This window comes from Squalius cephalus (assembly GCF_949319135.1).
Source record: "Squalius cephalus genome assembly, chromosome: 1".
NCBI classification, from domain to species: Eukaryota; Metazoa; Chordata; class Actinopteri; order Cypriniformes; family Leuciscidae; genus Squalius; species Squalius cephalus.
In genome coordinates this window covers 42,468,862-42,495,833 of record NC_137122.1, presented here as the reverse complement: position 1 = coordinate 42,495,833, position 26,972 = coordinate 42,468,862, and the positions used below count along the sequence as shown (strand labels likewise).

The window sequence follows — 26,972 nt, the reverse complement described above, 5'->3', positions numbered from 1 at the left end:
ATAGAGAGAAGGCATCCCTGCAGTCATTGGCATAGCAGTGAGGAACGCTGCAGGAATGGAATGCTGCTTTGCCTGTTCTCTCAATGCCTCACATCAGAGACTGTTTGACAACTATAGTTATAATGTAACTGTACACCTTAATGGTTTAAATGAATGAATAAGGTTTGAGGGAGAGTGCACACATGAAACTTTAAACCAAACAACACTCCCTTAATCTGTCCTGATTGTCTTCTGACTTCACAGGCCAGCAGCTAATACGTGGATATGGGTGGATAATAATGGATAAACGTGGATAATAATAAAATATTATTTATGAAAAACGCTCTGATCCAGGCTGACTCCATCTCTTGAGTCCTATGGGGTGAATCACATGAATCCTATCAGGAACTTAATTTCTTAAAGAATATTAAAGAACGAATTAATGATATAAAGAAAAAATAATAACCTCTTTACAATATTTTCATGACAATCATGACAATTTCAATGACATTTATACAATTGCTGGCTAGATATTTGACCTGGACATGTTTGTGAGAGATACATCTTAAGTCACCCTTATTTACATAGTGCTTTATACAATACAGATGGTTTCAAAGCAGCTTCACACTAATAAACAGAAAAAATAATGTATATGACTTCAAGGGTCATTAAACCTGTCACTTTTTATTTAAGATACAGTAGAATTTAAGCAATACATGCATTCATTTTTTAACAATAAATTGGAAAAGCCATAGGGCCTTTGAATATTGTTGTGGACAATGAGGCATCCTGGAGTCAAAAAGATTGAGAACCACAGCTCTAACCTCAAGTATGAACAATAATATTGATGCTCTTCTTTTAGCATGCACCACCACTTAACACTGAACTGAACAACACTGAACAACAGCCGAAATGCATCATTTTCCTGTTATCACTGTAAAGCTGCTTTGAACAAATCTGTATGGCCTGACTAATAATCAAAGATGTACTCAAATTCAATTATAAAAAAAGATGCACATAATGGTCGTCCATAACTTCTACAAGTCACGTGGTAGTAGCACTAGCACCCACGTGCAGGAGATGAGTCGCCTGGATACATACGGGTGAATCGCATCTCAGCAGGAGCTTGTTGGACTAACAGCAATGGGACTGAATGGAAACACTGTTAGTCAACTATTAGGAGAGTCATAAATACTTCAGTCCTCTGTGAAGCTGAAGCAAAAGGACATCAGGAAACATTAAATGATTCAGCTTAAGGCTTACAGAAGAGGAAAAATGCAAGGGGAACGGATGTGTGGATGTAGACATGAAATGCAATGAAACTATGCGACTATGACTCAAAACAATGGGCCAGGAACTAAAGCATCACTTTTCATGAATAATCTCATAGCCTCTGACCTTACATAACATCTCACCTATATTTGCTAATTTGCTAATGCAGTAAATTTGCTTAGATGATAAGGCTTTTGTACAGGGAAACGCAGGCCGCAAATCCGAAAGTCACTTCCAATCACTACTCATGCTATTTCTGACCATATCTAACACCTTACAGTTTGCTTCTCCCAGCAGAAGGTCAGCAAAGTTTGCCTCACCCTGTGCCCCAGGGCTATAGGGGTCACCTTCCTAGAGGCTGCCCTCTCCCTGACCTCCCTTCCTGGGTGGCTGCGCAGGGTCAGTGCAGGATGAGTCACAGAAAGCTCCAGCAGGATAGGGGGGAGTGGGGTGGGAGGGGGGCAGTCACATGTGCAGACTAGACACAGAAGGTGAGCTTGCGAGCCAGTTATAGCACGCGGGACGGGCGCTGAAACCCAACTCTGACCTTTCCTACACCACAGTGAGCAGCTCCATCAATCACGGTGACTGTCTACAAGCTACTCAATCAAACTGAACCGATGGCAGCGATCCACATCGAATCCTCATTCACAGAGTGTGTGTCTGAATCTTAATAAAAACAGCCACAGTCGACCTGCTCGTAAAGGTCAAACTGTGGACAAGTACAAAAGAACACTAGGGCTATGTTTGGCGCACTGCATACTGCACATTATATACTTAAGACTAGTAGAAGTTAGCTGTTGTTGGCAGTATTATCAAATAATGAGTCAAGAAAGAGAAAAAAAAAAAATCAGGGCTGAAATTAGTCACATGGAAATGGAGGTTCAAATCGGGGCACATGAAATACAGAAGGTCATTATGAGGGTAGTGAGCCATTCAGAACTGATTTGGAAAACATTTAACTTCCAAAAATTTTTATTAATTTGATTTAAGGTAGCAAATAGAATGCAGAGTTGCAAGTTGAATTTAAGGAGGAAGAATAAAAATTCACAAAAAAACAAAAAACAAAAACAAGAAAAATTCATGTAACTAGAATTAATGCATTTGAAAGATAAGAAAGGTTTGTCAAGAAAAACTTTGAATGATATCTTGATTTGTTTTCCCCAAATGTTGTATAGGCCTTGATGTTTACTCATTTTATATATACTTTATATTTAATAAAAAGTAGAACAGGTTGGAAGAACACTTCTATTCCAAGAATGCCATTACTTGTTGAATTTTAAATATAATTTATGATTTTAAAAAATGTAATTCAATAAATTTAGCTTCCATAAATTCCACTTCATATTCAGATTCCAATTCAAGGAGCTCATTTTTTGCCCAAATCTGCATATTGTGCACAGTATTCAAGCTATTATTTACCACAGAATCTATAGCCTAATGCTATTTCCAAACAAAGCTAAGCACAAGATGTTGGTCAATGGCATCATCCAAAATGTCTACCCATACTCTCAGGGTGTTTATATCTTGCTGCCATCACCTTGTGATTTCATCCTGGAGATGGAGGCCGACCTAAACCGAACTGAATTAAAATTGATTCGAATATTAGGCAGATTGACTGAGAATTGCCTGTGGGCTTTCATCACCTCTGCAAACAGAACAGTTGTTCCTAACAATGAGGCAGACACAGAGGACAGGCAGAGAGAAACAACTTGATGCATAACCTGGTCTTTCTTTCAAACAGCAAAAACCACAGAGGAAGTCTTTCATTGTTTGTAAAGCCAAACATGCATGCACCCACACATTACGAAAACATAACCAGTACAGTACAGTATTCGAATACCTAGAGACATTGCTCTGCCTTCTTTCTCTCACACACTGTTTTGCTCTGAGCAGTGTTCCTGTCCTGTGTGATTCAGTCTAATGAAGGGGCTGTTCCCGTAGCCATTCTTGCTCACAGCTCTGAGTGGGCTACTGGGAAAAATAGTGAAAAGCTCTTCCACTAGAGATGACAAATAAGCCCAGCTCAGCCCCCCAGGCGGAGAAGAGCAGGTCTGCATGAGACACTCAGCGGACTGTCAGTGCTACAACACCTTCTACAAGGCCAACATGAGTCAAAGAGATGCCGCAAAACCAGAACAAGGATATATTACATTAGAGAAGACTGTTTATCTCGGAGACCAAGCAGACAAGACAGAAAGAAAATGTTTAGAAGAAGAGAAAAAGATAAAGGCAATAGGAGAAAAAAAAGATAGCGAAGGTGGGAAATGGCCATAAGAGGAAGAGAACTTCATCTGTGGTTCATGGTTAATTAAGACTTAAAGAAACATGTGCAGGCAAAAATAAAATAAAAACTACGTTTGCAAAAATTTTTAACTTCCACATTCTGACATTTTTTAGAGTGAAACAGCAAGACCAAGCAGACCATTTATCTGCTCGGCTATCTTTACTCACTGATCTATACAGCGCTGTGAGATCCAGTGTGGAAAAAGTTTCAAGAACAACAATTCATCGTGATTGTTTGAATCGTGAACAGAGGCCGTAACATACTAGAATAAGGCCAGATCAAACGTGAGTTTGTTAAAATAGTGCCCATCTATATTTTTCTCTATTTCTTAACATTATTCAATTACCCATATTTCAAAGGAAGAGCAAGTTATTACAGTTGAATTAAAGGACAAAACGTTGCTATTTGGAAAAATGTGCACGATCAAACGATCACAATATGGCCTGGAACACTCTATGACAGTTTCCATCGCATTTCCACAAATTAAAGTCTGTAATTTAGAATCACTTAGTTACTTTCCACTATGCACACCCAAAAAACTGAGATAAACCCATTTAGAATCCTGACAAACATTCATGATGGATGGGAAATGTAACCGGCTCAAACGGTCTTTGATAACTCACTACGCAACATGATCACGGGGACTTCAAAAGATGACTCCTCTGCATGGCAGCTTCAATGTTTATGAAGCTTCTGAACTTGAAAGCACACAGCTTTCTTTTCCAGCACGTAAGGATAGAGGCCATCATCAGTCCTTGATCACGGCCTGCCACAACATGACTGATCGTTTGTACACAGTCATAACACAAATCTACCTAACTATAACGAAAAATCACAGAAAAGCACCCTGACCTACTTCTTACTATGCATGCTGTATTTACTCCACTAATTGTTAAAAATTAACCTTATTTGATGCTTTATTATGATAAAGCGCTAGAAATGGCTCATTTTGAGATAGAGAAATTATGTTAGGTGCTTTATTACAGACATTAGCCTAATATGTTTAGTTTATGAATAAAACCATAATAACTTTGTTCAAAAGCATTGCATCTGCTTTTAGCTTTGATAACAGACTTAACAGAACTAATACAAGGGCACAAGCTCTAATTGTTCAAGCATTAATGACAGTGCCTCAAGCATGAAGATTTCATTTGAACCTCTATCTGGTCTGTGATTTGTGCACTAAGCTGGTAAGCTGTGCTGGACTAAGCTCAGAATCATCAGTTTTGGATTCTCTGTGAAAAGTGCTGAGATTCATCCTAAAGCCTCTGCTTGAGGCGCTTTGTGGTGTTTTTCCTATTGAACACAGCCCCAAGCTTGCTGAGCACCTGTTGGCATGAGGCCTGATTGGCATCATCCTCTTCCCGCTGAAGTGCAGGGCCCACAGCTCTCACCAGTGCAAATGAGCAAACATTAAGCCAGGCTTAGCCTGCTGCTTTAAGGTTTAAGGCCGAGGCTTTTGTATCAAGTGGTCAACAGTAATCCATTATGGTAGGGATTTCTGGCACTGTCTCAGAAAATGCTTTCCCAAGTCTGAGGGATACAGAGTCATGCAGCTCAACTAGTGAAAGCTGGCCATTTTAAGAAGGTTTCCAATTCCCAGCACCACATCTCATCAGTCTTGCACATTCAGTTTTTCTGTATCAGGGTTGGGCAAAATTCAAAAGTAAAGAAATGGCTCCATTTGAACTGAATAGAACTGGCACATCTCACAGGAAGTTGGGATGGTTCACTCAAAAATAATTTACTCACCCTCGTGTCATTGCAAACCTGAATGCTTTTCTTTCTTTCTTTTGCGTAACACAGAAGAACATGTTCTGAAGAAGCGCACTGATGACAACGTATGGACAAAAAAAACAATAAGACATATTTCAAAATATCTTTTGAAAGAAAGAAAGTTATACAGGTGACATAAGGGCAGTGACATAACTAGGAATTGAATTCGAATTTAAGTCGTTCTCAATTCAATTCTGAATGGCGCACAACCCTAGGGCCAGTTACATGAAACACTCTTAAGAATAATATTCTTCTTAACTGCTTTTCTCTTCTTATTTTCTAACCTAAGAATAAAGTTCACAATATTTTATATTTCCAAAAACTGTTATTTTTGTCTTTAAAAAAGGAAAAAAAGAAAGATAATATTTGTAAACTTCTTAAAGGGATAGTTAACCCAAAAATGAAAATTAGCCCATGAATTACTCACCTTCAAGTCATTCTAAGTGTATATGACATTCTTCTTTCAGACGAATACAATCGGAGTTATATTAAAAAATAAGCTTTATAATGGCAGTGAAATGTTTCTGTTTTGAAGTCTATAAAAGTGCATCTATCCATGCTAAAAGAGCTCCACAAGGCTCCAGGGGGTTAATAAGGCCTTCAGAAACGAAGCAATGAGTTAGCCTCCATTGACTTCATTGGGGCTGCTATGAACAGTTTTTTTAAGTGATTCAAAACTAGACAGTCATGGGATCAATGCTGCGATTATGTCCCGCTCACGAATGCACAGCGTCTCTGGGGGTGAATGAGGAGTGGGCTGGCCTGGACTCCGGGCTTCTGTGTGATGATTGGAGGGTCTGTCGAAAGACTGCATCTCATTTTGATTGACAGCGATTTTGTACTATAAAAAGTCGCTGACGCTGAAGATATTCAAGCTCAATCCCATCGCAGATTTTGCAAGTGTAGTCAAAAGACAAACTGCTGCAACCTATTTCTTGGTATTTGCTTGGCGAAATTGCTAGCCAATTTTCATCATACATTTCACACAATTATACACTACATTCCTTGTTTCAGTTTAACCTAATTCCCACATTTCCTCCGTCGAGTTTAATATCTTTTTATTAGATCGTTTGTTCATTCATTCATTAATGACTCAGCTTTATAAACTGTTCTCATTAGTGGCAACAATTGGAGCTACATCTGTAGGTGTAGAAAGGAGCTTCTCCTGTTTAAAGCGGCTCAAGTCCTACACAGTAACACAATGGCCCAAGGCCGTTTAAGCAGCCTAGCTCTGCTGGCCATTGAGAGGACACTGGTCAAGTCACTGGAAAAGAAGCCTAGTTGGTACGACAGGGTCACAGAGCATTTTCTTGAAAATGAACGTAGGGCAGAATTTACTTATAAATAAATGGATATTTTTTATGATGTAGGCCGCAAATAAGCTTCCCCTCTTTGAAAGACCAGCAGCCGCCACTGCTCATGGCGTAGCGTAAATATCAGCAGTACGTCGCAATATTCGCATAAGTTGCGCTTTAGACTTAAGTGGAATCCGTATGTTCGTTATGCCAGAAACGAGTTATTTTACTTTATAAAGTTTTAAATATGGATATTTTTCTTACACAAACACATCGCTTCACTTCTGAAGGCCTTTATTAACCCCTCAGAGCCGTTTGGAGCTCTTTTATGATGGATAGATGCACTTTTATGGACTTTTAAAATAGAAACGGCCATTCACTGCCATTATAAAGCTTGGAAGAGCCAGGACATTTTTTTAATATAATTCAGATTGTATTCGTCTGAAAGAAGAATGTCATATACACCTAGGATGACTCCAGGGTGATTAAATCATGGGCTAATTTTCATTTTTGGGTTAACTATCCCTTTAAGAAGTTTACAAATATTTTCTTTCTCCTGATCCGTTTCAAAGAACAACATCACATTACACGCATGTTCTTTAATTAAAACCCGTTGCATCAAAACAAACAACCACCTTTCCGTCGACAGGAAACCTTCGTTAATGAGGGGGGTAAAGCCTTATAGGCAGAGTGTTTAAAGAGGCATACAAATGAGGCAGCGTATCAATTAGACAGAATCCACAATGGATGCGGCCACTCTCGGCTAAGGATTTCTTAATGAATGCTCAAGGTGCTGCTTGTGAGACAGATTGCTCGACATGTGGCCTCCTCACATAAGAAGTGGTCTGGGACTTGGGCCCCAATGCCTTTACATAACCACCCCTTTCAGCCAGGAAGCGTGGGAGAACTACAGCTTTGTGTGGGCGACAGGACCGCGGGGCGTACGTGTAAAAAGCAGGTCTGTGTAGGAAGACCCACTGCTCGTTCATTCCGCTTGTGTAAACAGGCTAAAACCCACCGTGCTCAGAAATACCTTTCCACGAACTAGGACCGAGAACAGCCCCACCCTGGCTCGGTTCCTTCGGTTCTCTCAGCCACACGCACCACCAACAGCACACTGAAACGAGGTTTATTTTGGGCTAATCTCTTCTCTGATTGCTAATACTAAGTTATATGAATGGAACAACCCAGATTTTGACATAATGACAGCAGCAAGGTCAGTGCAAAAGGTGGTTTTACAGGCCTGTTATTTGGGAGGCATCAACCAACAGAGAACTAAAACATCCAGGCTGCTATCTGTGGTCCATGTGAAGGAATAAGAATCAAACAGACTCGCAAAAGTGGACCGGCAGAACTCGTCTTGAGTCAGTCTACCCCTGCTTTGCTTTTACAGCAAATGCCGGTGCCATGCTAACACCCCTAAACTCTGCAGATGTAGAGTTTGGCTCGATTAGGTTATACACACATGGGACTTGACGGATGGCTTCTCTGCCTGTACGGTCCAGTCGTGCACAAGCATACAGAGTATCAATACACCATCTGTAATAGAAAACCCGAGAAGCATTGGACCGTTAATTGGCATACCATTCCATCCTTGCCATCCCGATTTCAAAGGCTCTGGCCAACGGCACAACTCAGCAGGTCTCAATTTGACTTTTTGGTAATGCATTAGCACCCGGATCCATCCACAATGAAAGGGCACTTTTGTCTGAAAACAACAATCAAACTTCATTAATTTACATAGTTAGAAAATGAATAAAATATATATTAGTTGGTAACAGCAATCCAGTTATTTTCTTTAATAGTAACTAATCTGTAGAAAGCCAGCATGTGGGAAACTACAGTACCTTGTAAAATCTAATTACACAACAATTGCAGTCATTGTGTTGATTACATAAAAAGTATGTTTCTATACAAATCATTCAAACAAACCATTTCCTAATTATCCCCCATTAAGAGTTACTTTAGAAAACCGTGCAATGATACAAACAAGCAAACAAACAGTAAAACATAACCAAACTGAAAGCCATATTATAATTAGAATCTTTTGCAGTGATGCAAAAGGGAACAGAAGGTACATCCAAATTTCTCTGCTACAAGTCACTGTAGGCCTATATCTAAAAATATTTAATGACAATTATAGACTAGATGTGAGGAGGAAACCAATTTAGAACAACATTGGCAGAACACGCGATTCATCATTTATCTGAGTGTAATGCAGGGCGGATGCCAGTACGAGAAAATCAATGGCAAGAACAGTGATGCAACAGTCCTGTTCAGAATCAGGGTGCCCTTTCACGGACAGCAGAACACTGCAACTGCATTCAATGCCAGCAGACGCTCGAAAAAACGCTTTCCTTCTGTTCATGACTCAGTTCTTTTGCTGCTTTCTCTGCTCTGCTGCTACTGCAAAACAAAACATGCTGTTTGAATATTCACACATCATTTCTCCACACACCTTTCAATCCGATTGAGAGTTCTGAGGTCTGTTGTTTGTCTGAAACGAAGACATTTTTCTTTTTTGGTTACAGAGCACAATAAATCTGAGAAAAAAAAAAAAAAAAAAGCCCTGTACTGATCACCTCTCCTCTCCATCTCCATTAAGAGATCTCATTTACATCCATCCATCACGGCGCAATTCCAACATCTCATATCCAATTCTGATAATAACCCATGTCTGTTGTCCATGCATTAATGTGCCCCTCAGATTGGAAACCAAATAACAATATTATCCACATCTGACATCCCAGATCTGCATTTAATCCAAGCTCAGCCTGGCATTTGCTTAATTTATCTCTTTCAGGTCTCAGCAGTTTAATTCTCAGTATTCCCTCATGAAGCCAACTACCTCTTGGCAATCTGTCCTTGTAAGTAAGAATATGTTCTTGTGACCCCTACCTGATTTGATTTAAAAAAAATTTTAAAAGAAGTCTCTTATGCTCATTAAGGCTATTTTTGTTTGATCAAAAAAAAAAAAAAAATGACATTGTGCATTATTATTACAGTTTATAATAACTATTTTCTATTTTAATATATTTTAAAAAACAATTCCTGTGATGCAAAGCTGAATTTTCAGCATCATTACTCCTGTCTTCAATGCCACATGATCCTTCAGAAATCATTCTAATATGATGATTTGATGCTCAGAAAACATTTTTTATTATTATCAATGTTGAAAACAGTTGTGCTGCTCAAAATTTTTGTGGAAACCGTGATTTTTTTTTTTCAGGATTGTAAGGAATAGAAAGTTTAAAAGAACAGCATTGTTTATATAAATCTTTTGTACCATTGTTACTGTCAATTTTGAATGCATCCTTGCTGAAAAGAAAAATGAATTTCTTTAAAAAAAAAAACAATCACATCTGCATTATTGTCCACTCAAGTGTGCATTCTTTGCGAATGGGTGTCATTCATTTGAAGTGGATACAACAACTTATACAAACAAAAAGTGATCTAATTGAACAGTGCCAATGTATGACCTGTAATTTACGCACCGTTTCAAAAACATGGCCCAACCTGGTACCCAAGTTTTGTTCGTTCTAACTTCACTACTCTTTACATAGGCCAATCTGTTCTGCCCAGTCAGAGATGTATAATAGTAGAAGGTAGCTGCAGGCTCCGATATAAACCTGCCCACCACTTGCCCACGCACAACCAACTTTCCAACACTCTACAAGTACAGCTAACCCTGATCTCTAGCACCTTCGGCCTGAGACCGGCTTAACCATGCACTGTTATATGCATATGCAAATGTTTTGCAAGCTAGTATCCCCACCTGGCATCTTAACTAGCAAGACTTTATAAAAAATCTTAAGTGATTTTCAGAGTATATTTTTAGGGCAATGTATGTTATACTTTTTAAAAGTATAAAATGTATTAATTTATTTTATTTATTAATTAATTTTAGTATCTTAATATCGCCCTTTATCAGTTATCACTTATAACATGAAAATAATTATCGCCAGAATATTAATATGAGTTCATCCATAGTCCCTTCAGAGACTTTTATTTAAGAACTGTTTACACAGAGCTCTTCAATTTGACTGAGCAGTAAAATGAGAGGAGAGGCTGTGCAAAAACGCTGAGATGTACTGTAGGGAACTGCGCTATCTTTAAGCCCTTAATTTGAAACAATGATGGGACATGGAGTGGAGAACCCCACTTCAAAGACTCATGTGCCTATTAAAACATGAAAAGAATCTAATAAAAGGAGGGAAAGGCCTCACAAAAATTGGAAGAAGAGATTAGAACAACTCTTCACATGACACAGTCAGAGGGACTGCCAGGCTATGAGGGGGGAAAGCCACATTTACTTCTCACAGTGAGTGAGTGAGTGAGTGAGTGAGTGAGTGAGTGAGTGAGTGAGTGAGTGAGTGAGTGAGTGAGTGAGTGAGTGAGTGAGTGAGTGAGTGAGTGAGTGAGTGAGTGAGTGAGTGAGTGAGTGAGAGAGAGAGAGAGAGAGAGAGAGAGAGAGAGAGAGAGAGAGAGAGAGAGAGATCTGAATGCAGAGGTGACGAATGACTGAAGAATTTGAGCAGAAAATGGATTCTCAGATTGGGGCTGAGCCTAACCCCTTGGCCTAAAAATCTGGCTTTTCCTGAGCTCTTTTGACAGCTCTTCCACATGCTGCCAGTCTACTTCCATCCTAACACAGGCCAGCGTCACGTCAGCATCATATCAGGAGAGTTTTCATTATGTGTGTGTGTGTGTGTGTGTGTGTTTGTTTGTGTGTGATGGTTCCTACCATTGATCCTGTTACACCTGAAGTTCTCTGTTTCTCCCTACAACTTGTAGACACAGATGTAGGATTCCCTGCCTGCCTAGGAGCTGTTATGAAGTATTGATTTCCTTTACAGTATGTGGCTGTGGTCAGGGCTAAGTACTGAATGTGGTTGCATTGTACATCACTGTGCTTGTGGGAGAAAATAAAAAAGAACACTGAGGTTTATGGATGAGTTTGACACTGTGACTACAGATGCAATCCCACAATGCACTTTTCTCCTGGCTAAGGGATTTGTCACAAAAAAACAAAAACAAAAAAAAGCAGCAAGGTGGACATGTACCATGGAAATACCATGGTATGACTGAAGTACCTTGGATGGCATATAAATATGGTAATTGTTCAGTACCATTATGTTGTTTCTAATAGAGAAATGATAATACAGAACAGTGGTGGGAAAAATACTATTTAATCACATTGAATGCAAAACTCCCTAGAAGGAAGAAACATGCATATAACATGCATTTGTTGCAAGAAAGGAGGCATAACAATTAGAAATAAAAATATAAAATTATTCACCAAAATATACGTAGATTTAATTATTTATTTTCATTCTTACTGTAAAAAAATATATAATAATAATAATAATAATTATTATATATATATATATATATATATATATATATATATATATATATATATATATATATATATATATATTTTACAATTCAAGAGAAAATAAAGAGACAAATGCAACTACAAAAAGCATTTTCCTCACTAGTTGTATAGGACTATTTTATATGCTGTAAAATAAATTTGATTTTAAAATGTCTATAATATTCTAGATAGACGTAAATAAACAGATTCCCTAACATTTATAAAATTATTCATAAAATTATTTGTAGATTTGTATTTTTTTACAGTTAAAATGCATTTTGCTCAGTTGTACTATTCTTAATAATATAAAATGTCTATAATATTCTAGACAAAATGCTATTTTGTAAAATATATATATAATATTATTATTATTATTATTATTAATATATATATATATATATATATATATATATATATATATATATATAGAGAGAGAGAGAGAGAGAGAGAGAGAGAGAGAGAGGGGGAGAGGGAGAGAGAGAGAGAGAGAGAGAGAGAGAGAGAGAGAGAGAGAGAGAGAGAGAGAGAGAGAGAGAGAGGGAGAGAGAGGGAGAGAGAGAGAGGGAGAGAGAGAGAGGGAGGGAGAGAGAGAGAGAGAGAGAGAGAGAGAGAGAGAGAGAGAGAGAGAGAGAGAGAGAGAGAGAGAGACCGGCCAAAATAACTCTGGTTGCCGATTGTGCGTTTGAAGCAAAAAACGTTAGGCTCCTATTTATGGGCGGTTGACTGGCGCATTAACAGGCAGGACAGAGGACCTGTAATAGACAAAGAGACTCCCTCTCTTGGACAAAACTGGTCTGCGATAGGCGGTAGAAACTTTAAGTGGTGCAGCTGGAGGAGTGTGTGACCGCCGTCATCAGATTATCTCTAGGGCTGTGGCCTTTTCTCTTGGCCAGAATCAGCATCCCTTCAGACCCTATGGGATCAGTTAGCCAGCGCAGTGCTATTCATCAGACAACTAAATCCTTCCCATTACAAAATTAGAGAGAGAAATAGGATGAGCAATATAGGCAGAGACAGAATTAGAATGTGTGTGATAGAGAGAAGAGAGAGAGAACCAGGGGGGAAAAGAATGATTAGGGAACTTTAAGGCAGCCATAGACTTTAATTACACTAACTATGGTGTTTGGAGGGGAAGAGTTTTAATACCTCCATAAACTGCCCTAAAATGCGTCGCAGCCCGTTCTGACACAGACTGCGGGCACAGTGGCAGGCTAGCACAATCCTTCCACATTGCCTGTGTGTTGAAGAGCAATAACAGCGGGCTGAGGTAGATTAGCAGCAAGACTTTACACACTCTGTGACGTCTTTTATGAGCAACGCTGCCTTAATGTCATGGAGGCTGTAACTAACACTTACACTAAATCAACCTAAATAGAAACTTAAATGGCAAAGCGACTGAAAACTAATGTCAGAGAAAAAGGAAGCAAAGATATGCAAATAACAGCTCTCAGGATAATTATGGTCATTTATTTGCCCCCTCCTATTGGCTCAAGGGTGGATTACAGACGCAAAGCTTGACTCTTTGAGCCAGTGCTTTGGCAGCCTTTCAGTCACCATTACTCAGTGGTGTGTCTCATTTGGATCTTTTCAGCGAGTTCAAAATCATCTGGGAGGCACTTGCACTCACTCATGTAGTATGTAACATGCATATTAGCATGTGCATGATGTTTCTTGGTGGTACTTAATTAATCGTTAAAAGATTAACAATCACGATTTCGATTCAAACACCCATGCGATCTCATTCCTAATTGACAATGATTCAGCTGTCTAATAAACCTTTGACAAGTACAACCACAGTGGAACATTCAAATCTGATCCAGAGACAGCAGTTGTCGTGTACAGGTATGAAATAGCCTCTGTCTTAGAAATATTCAAATTATTGGATATAATATATAATCATATACTGTGATAAAAGTTTATATTTAAAGGGTTAGTTCACCCAAAAATGAAAATTCTGTCAGTAATTACTCACCCTCATGTTGTTCCAACCATGTAAGTCTTTCGTTCATCTTCGGAACACAAATTAAGATATTTTTGATGAAATCTGACAGAATTCTGACTCTTCCATAGGCTTCCAGAGTGACCGAAACTCGCCGACCCAGAATAGTTATTAAAAACATCGTTAAAATAGTCCAAGTGACTCCAGTGGCTCAATCTTAAGTATATCAAGCGACGAGAATACTTTTTGTGCGCAAAAACAAACAAAAATACCGACTTTATTCCACTATTCAATTCCTTCTCCCTGGGCCTCGTAGTGTTTTTGCGTAGCGCGTCTGTGTTGCACGTCATCACGTAGGCTCACAATTGGCCGAAGCAGGTCATGTGTGTGATGCGTGATGACGTGCAACACAGACGCGCAGCGCAAAAACACTACGAGGCCCAGGGAGAAGGAATTGAATAGTGGAATAAAGTCGGTATTTTTGTTTGTTTTTGCGCACAAAAAGTATTCTCGTCGCTTGATATACTTAAGATTGAGCCACTGGAGTCACTTGGACTATTTTAACGATGTTTTTAATAACTATTCTGGGTCGGCGAGTTTCGGTCACTCTGGAAGCCTATGGAAGAGTCAGAATTCTGTCAGATTTCATCAAAAATATCTTAATTTGTGTTCCGAAGATGAACGAAAGACTTACATGGTTGGAACAACATGAGGGTGAGTAATTACTGACAGAATTTTCATTTTTGGGTGAACTAACCCTTTAAGATATAAACACTATAATGTCTATGGTAGCAATCAAAATGTCAAAATCACCTTTTGAAAAGTAACTTGATGCTTCAAATAAAAATTGTATCAAATACATTGTTACACCAGTAGGTGGCGACAAGTGACTTAATGTATTTGTCATTGAATCATTCATTCAAGAGATTCATTCAAAAAGGCTGACTCATCTAGCCTGACTACGTCAGACTTCTTACTTCCGCTCAATTTCATTTCGCTTCTGTACTCAGTTTGAGACAGCGTAATAGCTTTCCGTTTTCCTCCGGCCTGAAAACAGCCGGCCAATCAACGAACAGAGGGCGGGCTGAGAGCCGTGACGTAGACACTGATTGTACCGTGGACTTTTTTATAAAGTCTCTCATTAAACGTCATTTAAATAAACGAATATTCAAATTTATGTGCCCAATCTAATTCTAATACAATATTTTTTGAAAAATGCCCATCCCTAGTTATATCTCATTTCCCTCTTTCGGGAAACAGTGGTTATATGCATAATTCAACGCTATTGTTAAATAAAAGCTCTAAAACTATGAAAAATATTTTCAATTCTTTGAAGTCAAGCTGAAATAAAACAAAAAATATAAATATAACATGAAAACTTGAAGAAAAATGTTAGAAATGTTGAAATTAGAAATTTTGTCTTTATAATTAACTGAAAATAAAATTAAGTTGAAGTACTTAAATTACCAAAATTAAAATAAATTAAATTAAATTAAAGATATATATATAAATTTAACTATAAATTGTACTAAAATAACACTGAATGCAAGTTGCTGAATAAAAGTGCCTGCAAAATGAATAAATGTACTGTAAATGAAAAGTACTTTAGCAATTATACTAACCTAATGCTTTTTGTTTAATGGACGATGAAACTTGGAAAAAAATGTCCTAGAGACTTAAACTGATGGAGAGACCTAAGCCACATCTCAGAAAAGACTCTTTTGGCTAGCAAGCAACCACCTAGCATCCACAAAGAAACGTCCTTAAAAAAAAAAGGCCCTGGCAACCACTCACAGCAAGCGACACATGGGTGAACAACACTAAAACTCTAGCTTAAAATTGTAATTGACCATTAACTGACACCTCTCAGTTCAGTGGCATCATCCATCCGCTCTAAACTATGGAGAAAGAGGACACAAGCAAAGTCAGAATAAGCCAATTCCCTCACTTCATTAGTATTCTTTTCATTCGGCTATTCAACCTTTTCAGGTTGTGGATTTGGCCTTAAATGGATACCCCATTTCTCTTCTTTAGAGTTTCTGAAAGGGCACCCCAAAGTGAAAAAGTCGAACTGAGAGCTGTGCTTTAGTGACTGGTCCATCCATGTACACCAGACATTTAGCATTAAGCGATTCTTTCTCCCCAGCTTAAAGCGAAAAAGCACAGACCGTGTGGTAGGGTGATTCATAATCAGATGATTCACCTGTCCACCGAATCACACTCAAATAAAAAAAAAAACTGTCTCCCGAGAGGCGGGCACCTTACCAGGCTACCAAACACGTTATACTACTCACAGCCAGACCTTTGACTAAATGGCAAAAGGTCTGGTCTACATTTCCGCCCACTTAGAAAGGATAAGTTACATTCTATTCTATTTTGTCTAAATTGGTTAAAAAAAAGTTTGGGCTAAGTACATTTTTATGTTTATGAAAGAAGTTTCTTATGCACAGCAAGGTTGCATTTATTTGATTAGTAAAAGATACATTCATAACATTTTATACAATCAGATTACTTCTTGCCAGGCTAAGAAAGTGCTTTCCAGGTTTGTCTGCAATATGCATAGGATAGTCTGAAAAAGGACTGCGAGCAGTCCGGTGGTATCAGTGGTCTGGACAAACAATGAGTTTAATAAAGATACTCTAGCAACACAAAGTATTGTCAAACCCTCTGGGATTGCTGAGGATTACGCCAGGGATTTGAGTAGATGCCGGATTAAGGGATTTTTTATTTATTTTTTTTAAAAGGAGAAAATACACATAAATTGCAGTTTTCTCTTTGAACATGGAGCCTGCACTTAATCACTCCCAGAGACTAAGCCTGGATGCTCAAGACGCTTCTCTGGTTAGCCTGCGACCGCATCCTCCAGTCGCTCTTCAACAGTGGGCTTGGGGGGCTCTAGTTCTCTGTCAGAAATCAATTGCGAACTTTGCGTTTACCCCTGCTGCTTGCACAAACAACGATCAGAGATGCCCAGACCAGCTGTTCAGAGGGATTCACAGGGGGTACGTCTAAAAGAGAGCGAACAGGACCCTCTGTTCTGCCAGGATGAGTCGGGGGGATCTAACCGTGGGTGGCGGGGAGTTTATTAGCATTCAGAGGCTCAGTGGGAATTCACACCAGCGTGTGATATACTCGCATTCTCTCGCTTGCCGCTAAAAAAGAGAGCAGAAGAGTCACATGATCGGGGCTTTGAAAGAGCCTGCGTCTTGGTCACATGCAGCCGACATGATTCACAAGCCCCAGCAGGCATTGCCTAGAATTATGCCCTTCCAGCGCACTTTAATTAGGTCTCTGTTGCGGGACGCATATTGTATAATGGAATGGGTGAAATGGCATTTGTGGCTTGAAAAAGGTGGAGATTTGGGAGCACCCGATGGCTTGTAGACAAAGCTATTTGTGATATTCTCCTTGTTTACCACAATAAATTCATCACTGGCATTCACAGACGTCCAACAAATGATTCTCTGTTGAATACAGAAAGGACTAGAGGATCATTAGCTTTGGTGTCTATGGCATCTACAAAACCAAAATGAGATATGAGAGGTCTTGGAAAACAGTCAAACGGGGCCTTGAAAATTCACATCGTGATTTAAATTCCCTGAATTTCACACGCAAGCATAAAACAACACCAGGCCTTATTCCCAGGATGCCTCTCGCTATCTGCATAAGACAAAAACAAACAAACACAAAAACTAGTTTAAGATGCTTACCAATGGGATTTTTGTCTTTCCCTTTGGGATTATGGATTTTAAGTATTTGTTATTGCATCTGCTAAAATCCGTGGCTGATATTAGATATTAGCCCGTGTGTAATGAGGTTGTTGTAGAGAAGCGTGATTATCTGATGCTGGGTGGATTATGGTGGCTGCTTGATGCCGACGGATACACGGACGAGCTGGTTTGGCCCACATTCAGCGCAGGAATGCAGAGGACACAATACACAGCGAAGAGAAACAGACTGTGAGACCAACTCAGAGAGTAGACAGGAAAGAGAGAGACGGACAAACATCACAGACATAACGGACTCAGAGACCTTATGTACTGAGTCCCTTCAACCTGTTTAGCTAAAGAAGATCTACTTTATTTGTGTGTGTGTGTGTGTGTGTGTGTGTGTGTGTGTGTGTGTGTGTGTGTGTCTGTGTGTGTGTGTGTGTGTGTGTGTGTGTGTGTGTGTGTGTGTGTGTGTGTGTGTCATATGTTTCAATGCCATGTGTGTGAATATTGTTGGACGTGTGGGAGTGTTACGGAGGGAGTGTGGTAGTGTGGGGGAAATAGAGACAGGCTGAGAGCAATGGGAAAAAGAGAGAGAGAGACAATGAGAGAGAAACAGACACAAAGAGAGAGAGAGAGATATTCAGAGTAATTCCTCACATTACAAAACATTGTGACCAGTGATATTGACTGGTTATAAATCTAAAAATCATTCTTAAAGAAATTGACAAATATAAAACATGACCACAATAAATTTGAATTTGATCTCCACATCATACGTACGTTACTGAAAATAAAGCTGAATTGAACTGTAAAAGACAGAAAGACAAAGAAGGGATGCATAGATTCTGGCCGATACCAATAAGTCAGTAATTACTTCATGTTATAGCTGATCCTGATAAATGGCCAATATTAAAATTCTATTATATTTTGCATAATTAAACAAATAAAAATATATAGCTGTCATATATATATAAAACTAAAATCACAACATGTAAATTTAGACAGTACTATAATGTACAGTGTGAAAAATGTATATTCAATTTGAGATGTTATTAAATTAACTTTAAGTGAGTGTTACATTAATGTAAAAATGGAAGAAATTGCTGTTTTCAATCAATTAATCAATCAATAAAACTAACACAAAAACGGTTTCCCACAAAACAGTAAAATGTTAGAATATAGTAAAATAAGAATAATACAAAAGATGAATTGTTGATAAAGCAAAATAATGCATGCACTGGAAGTTAATGTGGCAACTGAGACTAAATGTGAAAGCGACCGTGAGTAGAGAGTCCATTATTTATTGTGCCAATAAAGCACACAGACAGAGAGAGAGAGACACAAGAGTCTGGATGGTGGAGGTAAAGCAGCCAGTGAACGCCAGAGCTTGTTTTCTTTCGGCAGTCACTGACTGAGCTGTAACACAAGCCTCATTCATGTGACCAACACACGGTTACATAGTCATACTGACACACCTTCACACTCACAGTTACACACCCTGACCAACGCTTTCCACTGCTCACAGGGAACGTATTCACATGAATACACAATCCCTCTCTTCATCTACAGCGCCAACCGCTCGCCCTGACGACTCCTGCTTAACCAGTCTTCTCCAATCGTCAATTTAACACAAAAATATTAAACTCTAACACATACAGCATTAGTGCGCTTACTGATGTTTTTGTATATCGGTGTATTTAAGCAGTTCAGCAGTATTCATGTGCACAAGATGCACAATATCTCAGTTCCATATTGGTTATTGGCCAATATTATAGATTTTTAAAATGTATTAGTATCAGTCGATATTGCATATTTGTGCATGGTCATTTCCCTTATATTTACATTCAGATCACCTGGATCATCTAATACTAATCTATCATCTAAAGTTAATCTTTAAAAAAACTATTTTACAAAAATAATTTAATAAAGCCATGGTCACACGACTTTTGAGCACATCAAATGTTTTACAGACAGTGCAACGGTTAGAAAATGGCATCACACTCTACGGCATCTTTTTTAAAACATAGTCCAACAATCAAAAATATAAAAATATGCAATCTTCTCCACTGTACTGCAATGCTGCAAACATACAGATTTAAAGTTTGCGTTTTCAGCTTTAAGGTCACGCTGTGGAGAATAAATCTTCTATTGGTCACACGTCTTCACGTGACATGAATCCGCAGGTCAGTAACGCAGCGAAATGCATAACTTTTTCGCTTGTGCTTGCGCTTCCCGTCTCATTCATGCGTATGAATTGAAGTCAATGGAACGAAAAGTGCAGTTTGACCGTTCCTTAACACTATTAAATATAATCTTTAGCACATCTCCAAATGAATACCCATATTTCATACTGTACATTATAATGTTGTGATGCCTAAACATTAGTATATCATGATTGATTTTAGTTTTCAGTGTTTTATTTTTAATTCAGACAAAAATGTACAGAATTTTAATAACGGCCATAGCACGAAAATAATCATTGGCTTCAGAAAGAATTCTAATATTGGTTCATCCCTAATATTCTGCATATAATGCATCTAATCAAGACCGCACACGTCTCATAAAAGACCTCACACAAACGACACTCCATTACCCCGCCCACTACTCACAAGTGTCCTTAGGCCCCGCCCCCTCTTATTTCCACACAAAAGAGTGATAACAAGGTGCCAACAATGACAGGGGTGAGATGGAATTAAGGGCCTGTAGCAGCGTACTTAGCCAAGTATGAATAGCGCCCGACCACAGTTATGTTAATGGTAGCATTACGGTGCACCAATTTGCTGTTTTTCCAATATCTGTGACAGGCCACTATTGTGCTGTCAAGCTTACATAACAATTAACTCACTTTTTATGGACATGTTTACAAAGGACATAAAGCACTCCTAGCAAAATATTCTACCCTAACACAATAGACATTCAGCCACTTGAAAGCATTTTCACGACGATGACTGCGCCAGGAAAAGTAAGTCTTTATCACGGCGCTCAGTGTAAACTATAAAATCAGCTTGAGCGCTTGCTTTCTTTTTAGTAGATGAAGTCATTGGCGAGGCAATGGGACCGAGCCCGCTCGTTAAGAGAGCACATCATGGAATTGTTTCTGATAACCATCAGCTTAACACAGAGAAACAAATCAATAGGTGTTGGCTCGGTTCATTACGTAACAGTCAGAAAGAGATGAAAGTGCTCTGTTTGGGCTTTTCTGCACTTCTGGAACGAAGGTAACCTCATGAAAACAAATCTGACTTCGCCTCTGGCCTTTGAAAGCCATGCAAAAACAACCTGGCCCAATGTTACTGATTCGCCGTCATCAATCTTTACAAGGTCTGAGATATACTCCCCTCTCTGTTTAAGAGCTAATGGAGAGGAGGAAATGCTAACAGGGCAGCTGTCCAACTGAAGCTGGGGCAAACGAGCACCCTGGGGCAACTTTTGATGATCAAGCAAAACAACGACCAGCCTGGATCAAATGTTGAGTATGAGAGAGAGAGAGAGAGAGAGAGAGGCAACAGAGACAGAGAGATGGCCTGTAAGCACTCAGGCATACTGACGGAGTGTGAGTCAGCACTGCACGGCGAGGAGAGGATGGAACAACTCAATAACAGGAAAAGACTGAGAGAAAGACAATGTATCTACAACAGTTTCTGCTAAGAAAATTAGTTGCGTGACTGGGAATGACACAGCTGGCCGGACAAAAGCAGAATGTTTTTAAGTGTTTATTTTGTGTGGTTACACGATGGACTGTGCAGCAGAGGTTGTGTAACAAACAATCATTATCTGTCTTTCTGACGGATTGAGTTGTAACCACTGATCTATATAGAATGATATGCAATGTCATTATGTAGATCAGTGGTTGTAACATTTCTGTCACTGACTATTTTTAATCCATCATGTTTGTTTTAATTTCCCGAATTCCCCTGATTTGAGCGTGTGCATGTGAAATCAACTAATGGCCGATATTCAATTAATCTTTTCAATAATTAACAGTTACAATTTAACTCAAGGTAGCAGGTTAACACGTATGGTATGTTGTTTGTCCTTTAACACAGTGGTGCTCAACCAAGGGGTCCGGGGCCAATTCTTTTTATTGAAGAACATACAAAAAAATATACAAAAAAAGTTTTTCAAAAAATCCGGACATTGTGTCATTGTGAAATTTTAAATGTCAGAAAGCACAGAAACTCTGATGTACACACACAAGCTTGTCTTTATGATATGAGGGTGCAAGTGAGGACGACTATGAGGACTAGGTTTTATTATTCCAAAGCTTTGTCTGCCTAGTCAACACTCTCTGGATCCCTGCTAAAGGAAAGATCCCTCCAAATGCTACAGTGAGTGAGAAAGAGCCACATAGGTGTGTGTGTGTGTGTGTGTGTGTGTGTTTGTGTGGGCAATTATTTCACGCTTGGTCCCCAGAGCCCCTCCCTCTGGGATCCCACCACTAATTCAGGTGGCGAGCGACGAGCACATTAACATTCAGCACACATGCTGAGCACGACATATGAGATTGATCACCATCAAACCAGACGCCCCTCACATCAGGAACCCAAGCAGTGTTTGAGCATGTGGGACCGGCTGACCTGAGGAGAATCAGAACATGCAGTAACAAGACAAATGTGGCGTTCAGCTCACCTGGTGCGCAGCGGCAACTGGCTAATGAGAGCATGTTAAAGCAAATGAAGGAAGTTTATTGCTGCATTAACACAGGCCCCAAAACACGCCAAACACATGTGGAATTAACTTAATCGTCAGTGGAATTAACAATCACAGCCCTTCACTGGCATGTTTTCCCCAGCACTAAATCTGCCTTCAGAAATGTTTCAGTTAGTGAGGTTGACTAATTTATCTAGATTTTTTTCTTTTAATAGAGAAAGAGGAATAGACTATATACATAAAACATGGATTACAAATTAAAATATAAAAATACATATAGGCTACAATAGTAAGGTTTCCTCAAGACAGATTCATCAATGTATCATTGAGCCAACCCTCTGACTAGGGTTGAAAATATCTAGATATGAAAGTATCTAGTTTAGCAAATCAATTAGGCTAATAGTTCAATTCATTTTAATCTAGCCACATCTGAAGTTCCATTTGGGCTTGGAAATTCTTTGCTTAGGTAGTACAAAAGCATGTAAAGTATCCCCAAAAAGTTGCAACTAAAATAGACCAAATGAGCCAATTTTGCCATTTACAGAAAATCCCACATTTATCTGAGGTTTAATCAACTTCCCATTGTGCACGGCCAACATCCCCATTTCCACAAGCAACGGAACTTCCAGTTTTGGTTTCAGGAAGGAATTCACACACAGTGCACAAACCATACAAGAAATCCAGTGCTGAATACCCAAATAACATGCAAATGGTGAGGTCAATGTAGGACCAGACGAAGTCTGTGGAAATTGTGCAGAATAGATTTAAACATAGTCAAAAATGTTAATCAGAGTTGAATGAGTCAAAATAAGAACATGTAAAAAAGAAGAAAAAAGAAAAGAGAGATGATCCCATTTTTTCTGCAATTCAGCAGCGTTTTTGGTGGGCGCAGATTGTGTGTGGGTTTGGGTTAATGTCATGTTTAAGAAGGCAGCACAGTGACCCACAAAAGGTGAGAGGTCATCTGTCTCTCACACCTCTTTAATCAAAAAGGCTGAAGAGCAGACAATTTGTGCCGGCAGAGTTGTGACTGTGGTATTAAAGAGCAGTCGGCATAAAGTGCAGAACAAAAAGGGATAGTCACTCCCCTGTCTATTCAGTTCTCTTTGAGTCAACAGAGGCCAGTGTAGCACTACACCGAAACACCCGGACAACAAAGACTCGTGCTGCTTTTTAGACAGACACAAACACATTACATGATGGTGCAAACTCTGAATCAACATGCACAAATGCAAATTTTCTATATCCTAATCATTTGTTAATGTAGACTACTCATTACTTCAATGCGCTCACTGTTTCTGCCTTGTATATATACATTGTCGAAATGAATACATTGTTAGCTAAGCTAACTGCATGATTATACATTTCTGAAATACATTACTTGACACAGTCACCTCTGATAACAGATCACTCTAAATTGTAACGTAGACACATGCATTTTCTGTAAAGCTGCTTTGAAACGTGAATTGTGAAAAGAGCTATACAAATAAATGTGAATAGAAAACTAAACTCTAATCATATGTACCGGCAAAGCCAGAACAGACAGATTACCTGAAATCACTCGAAACAACAAATTAGCCATGAGGAAATCCAATAGTTATGTGACTTCACGATGAAGATTAATTTCGGACAATTGCAGACTGATAGGTATCTATTTCTTGTCTGTGGGATTGAGAGCCTTCAGGGGGTTCGGATGCATCTTCTGAAACGCTCTCGGGTTTCTAACACTCGCTCCAGACTTCCCACCTCGCTGATTGCATGCCGTCTCAGGACGAGGATCGAGATAAACAGCTGAAACAATCGCACGGCTACCGGCTCCCACTTTAATCCTCTGCCAGTCCTGTTTGCCAGAATAAACAGCCCACCGAGGCCACAAACAAATCCGAGAGCAGAACAGATATGGAAGAGCTGAGCGTGTACACAAGAGCACGGACGAAAAGGTGACCGCCGCTGGGGTCACGCCGCACTCTATTATTATTGCACGAAGGAATGGAGTGGTATAGGGCGCCTCATGCAGCAGAGTCAGATCCAAGCAGGATGACGGCTCTACAGGGAGCATTTCAGAGCAGACGACACCGAAAGACGGACACACTTCACACCGCCGAGGCAGGATGGCACCGAGCCACTCTGCTGACATGCACACATTTACTGGACATTAACGCTCCTGCCAAACTGCGACATCTTGAAGGCAAAACTGTCTGAGAAGCAAGTCCTGCTGAGAATTCGGCATCCGAAGGTGCCGTCGATTAGTGCTGGAGGGATTATAACGTGCACTTTAGACTGCAGGATTAAATACGACCACAGAAGAATAGAATTATCACATTAGACACAGATAGAGCAACAAGTCTGTGGGGATATTAGCGAGAGACTAAATGAGATGGAACGTCGCTCCAGGCTCGCTGTAGTTTACATTACACCTGGATTAGAAAGCTAAATGAACACCTCTGCAATTAAAACATTGTTGCCAAATGGTGATGGTAGTGTTAGCCCGCAGTGACAATCTGTTCCAGCCTTCACATTTTTACATTATTCAGATTTACATGAACACAATTAGGATGATATTTCTTCAGTGAGGAAAAAGCTGTTCAAACACACCTATTGATGACAGAAAGATTTCTAATTAGATTAGGCAAACCTATGTCTGGGAGCATTATGCTAATGTGATGCTACATGATAATTAGCATCAATTAATTGTAAAAAATGATGCAGACTGATGAGGGAGTGTAGCGCTTTTACTGAGGTGCGGCGTATAATGTATTCTGTGCGAATGAATTACAAACACTTTCATGTTTTATACACCGGCTTTGCTGTGCCTCAAAACTGAGCAAGGAGCCTACCTAGGAGGCATTCCTAGGCATGTGCATCTTAACATGCATCAATTCCCAAAAATGCTTTCTGATATATAGCCAACTAGGTTTTTAAGACAGTCATAGAGATGGATACATATAGTCCGGTTTTGCTCTAAAGTGCTGTGCAAATTTGCAATGAAAAACATTTCTGGTTTGAACTAAAGAGCTATTTTTAACTGATCTGACCATACTCTCACTGATGTTCCCTAATGTAGTCGGGTCACTGTCCTCAACGCAAGGCATGGAGGGTCTGTCAGCAAAGCTGCAGGCAACGACTCAGAGCAGGAGCATCATGTCCAGACAGATCAGCCAACATTTCAAGGCACAAACTGAATGGAGGATGTTACGAATCCACAAAATCAATAGTAAAATATGTGGACTTTAAACTGCCGCAAGTTATCTTTTTTTGAGGTGTCAGTGAGGACAACAATGTTGATGCTTAATATATATATATATTACAATTTAAGAATAGATTATAGTATTTATTATTATTATTATAATTTTTAATTAGTAATATTTAGTAAATAAAACCAACTGAGCCTAAACGAAAAGGGGTTCAAGGTAAAAAAATACATATTTTTAAGACATGTTGAATACTAGGTCGACGTTTCGGAAGAATGACCAGTCAGGTTATATCAGTCATTTATGTTATCACAGAGTTCATTTATGTTACCACATGAAACACATTTTAATTTACCTGACAAAACATTTCTATAGTTTTTATTGTAAGAGTGAATGATATGGGGATAAGAAATAGAGGGCATTTAATAACAAAATCGAAGTATTTACATTATATCCATAGGTGATGGAAGCGGATTATTTATATCATAAATAATTTAAATCTTCATACAGGTCATGACGAGATCCCTCCCAGCACATATCACCAACAATATGACATGAAGATGATCTGAAAGCAACGCATGAGAGCTGAACTGCCTATTCCTCCGACATACACAATTACAACAGCAACAACTTAATGCGAGTTTTAACGGACAGCGATCCGTCACACGAGATGCTAAAGTATCCAACACAACTGCATCTTACGCGTCGCGCGCGACGGTCACATTCTCAGCTGCGGTGTATATAGTCATGACAACAAAGGGCTACATTTCAGCACATCACTAACAAATCATCCAGCCACCGTTCGTGTAAACATAAACACCCAGAAACGTTGGGTCTGGGGATCATTTCCGAGAGAACGGGCCCTTTATGACGGCGGACCGTGAGGAATGAATGGTGCGCGATGAACGGGGAAATTCCGCCTTACCGGCTGCTGTTTTTGTCGAATGGACGCTTTCCCAAGCGGCGGCTGGTGATGCCTCCTCTGGAAGCCGCTCTTCGGGTTCTCGCTGTAGGCTTTGTTGATGCCGAATCGGTCCCTCTTCTCTCTGGCGTTGTCTTTTCGGTCTTCTCCCGTGTCCAGACTGCTGAAGTTCCACACGATGAGCGTTTGGACCAGCAGCACTGTAAGCGCGGCTATTAACGCGGACCGCGATCGGCGAGCCAGCTTACGGGCGCACAGACTGCCGAACATCTTCACCCTGAAGCGGCGAGGTGCCACTGCCGTGCGCCGACAGTCCGCTTTGTGGCTCAGCGTCGCGAAAGGAGCGTGGAGAGGGAGAGGGAGAGAGGGAGAAAGGGAGAGAGGGGGCGGTTGGCAAGGGCTCCGCCGGAGGAGAGAGAGAGAGCGCGCGCGGTTGAAACACGTCCCCTCGCGGTGACACATGTAAACTACACGGGGGCCATTCCATGTTCTTATCAGTTTCAATGAACGTTTTATCAGAGAAACTATGTCTAAATTGTTTTGTTAGTTAATTTATACATTTGAATTTATT

At 39.6% G+C, this 26,972-nt stretch overlaps 1 protein-coding gene across 1 annotated transcript in view; it reads right to left on the bottom strand.

Moving 5' to 3' along the window:
• The window catches only part of xylt1 (xylosyltransferase I), a 59,365-nt gene extending 32,621 nt beyond the window's left edge, over positions 1–26,744 (bottom strand). Inside the window, exon 1 of the mRNA XM_079852257.1 lies at positions 26,405–26,744. Within this exon, the coding sequence (XP_079708383.1) occupies positions 26,405–26,671 (267 nt within the window). The 5' untranslated portion in view covers positions 26,672–26,744. The remainder of the gene's footprint in view (positions 1–26,404) is intronic.
• Between the last annotated feature and the right edge of the window lie 228 nt (positions 26,745–26,972).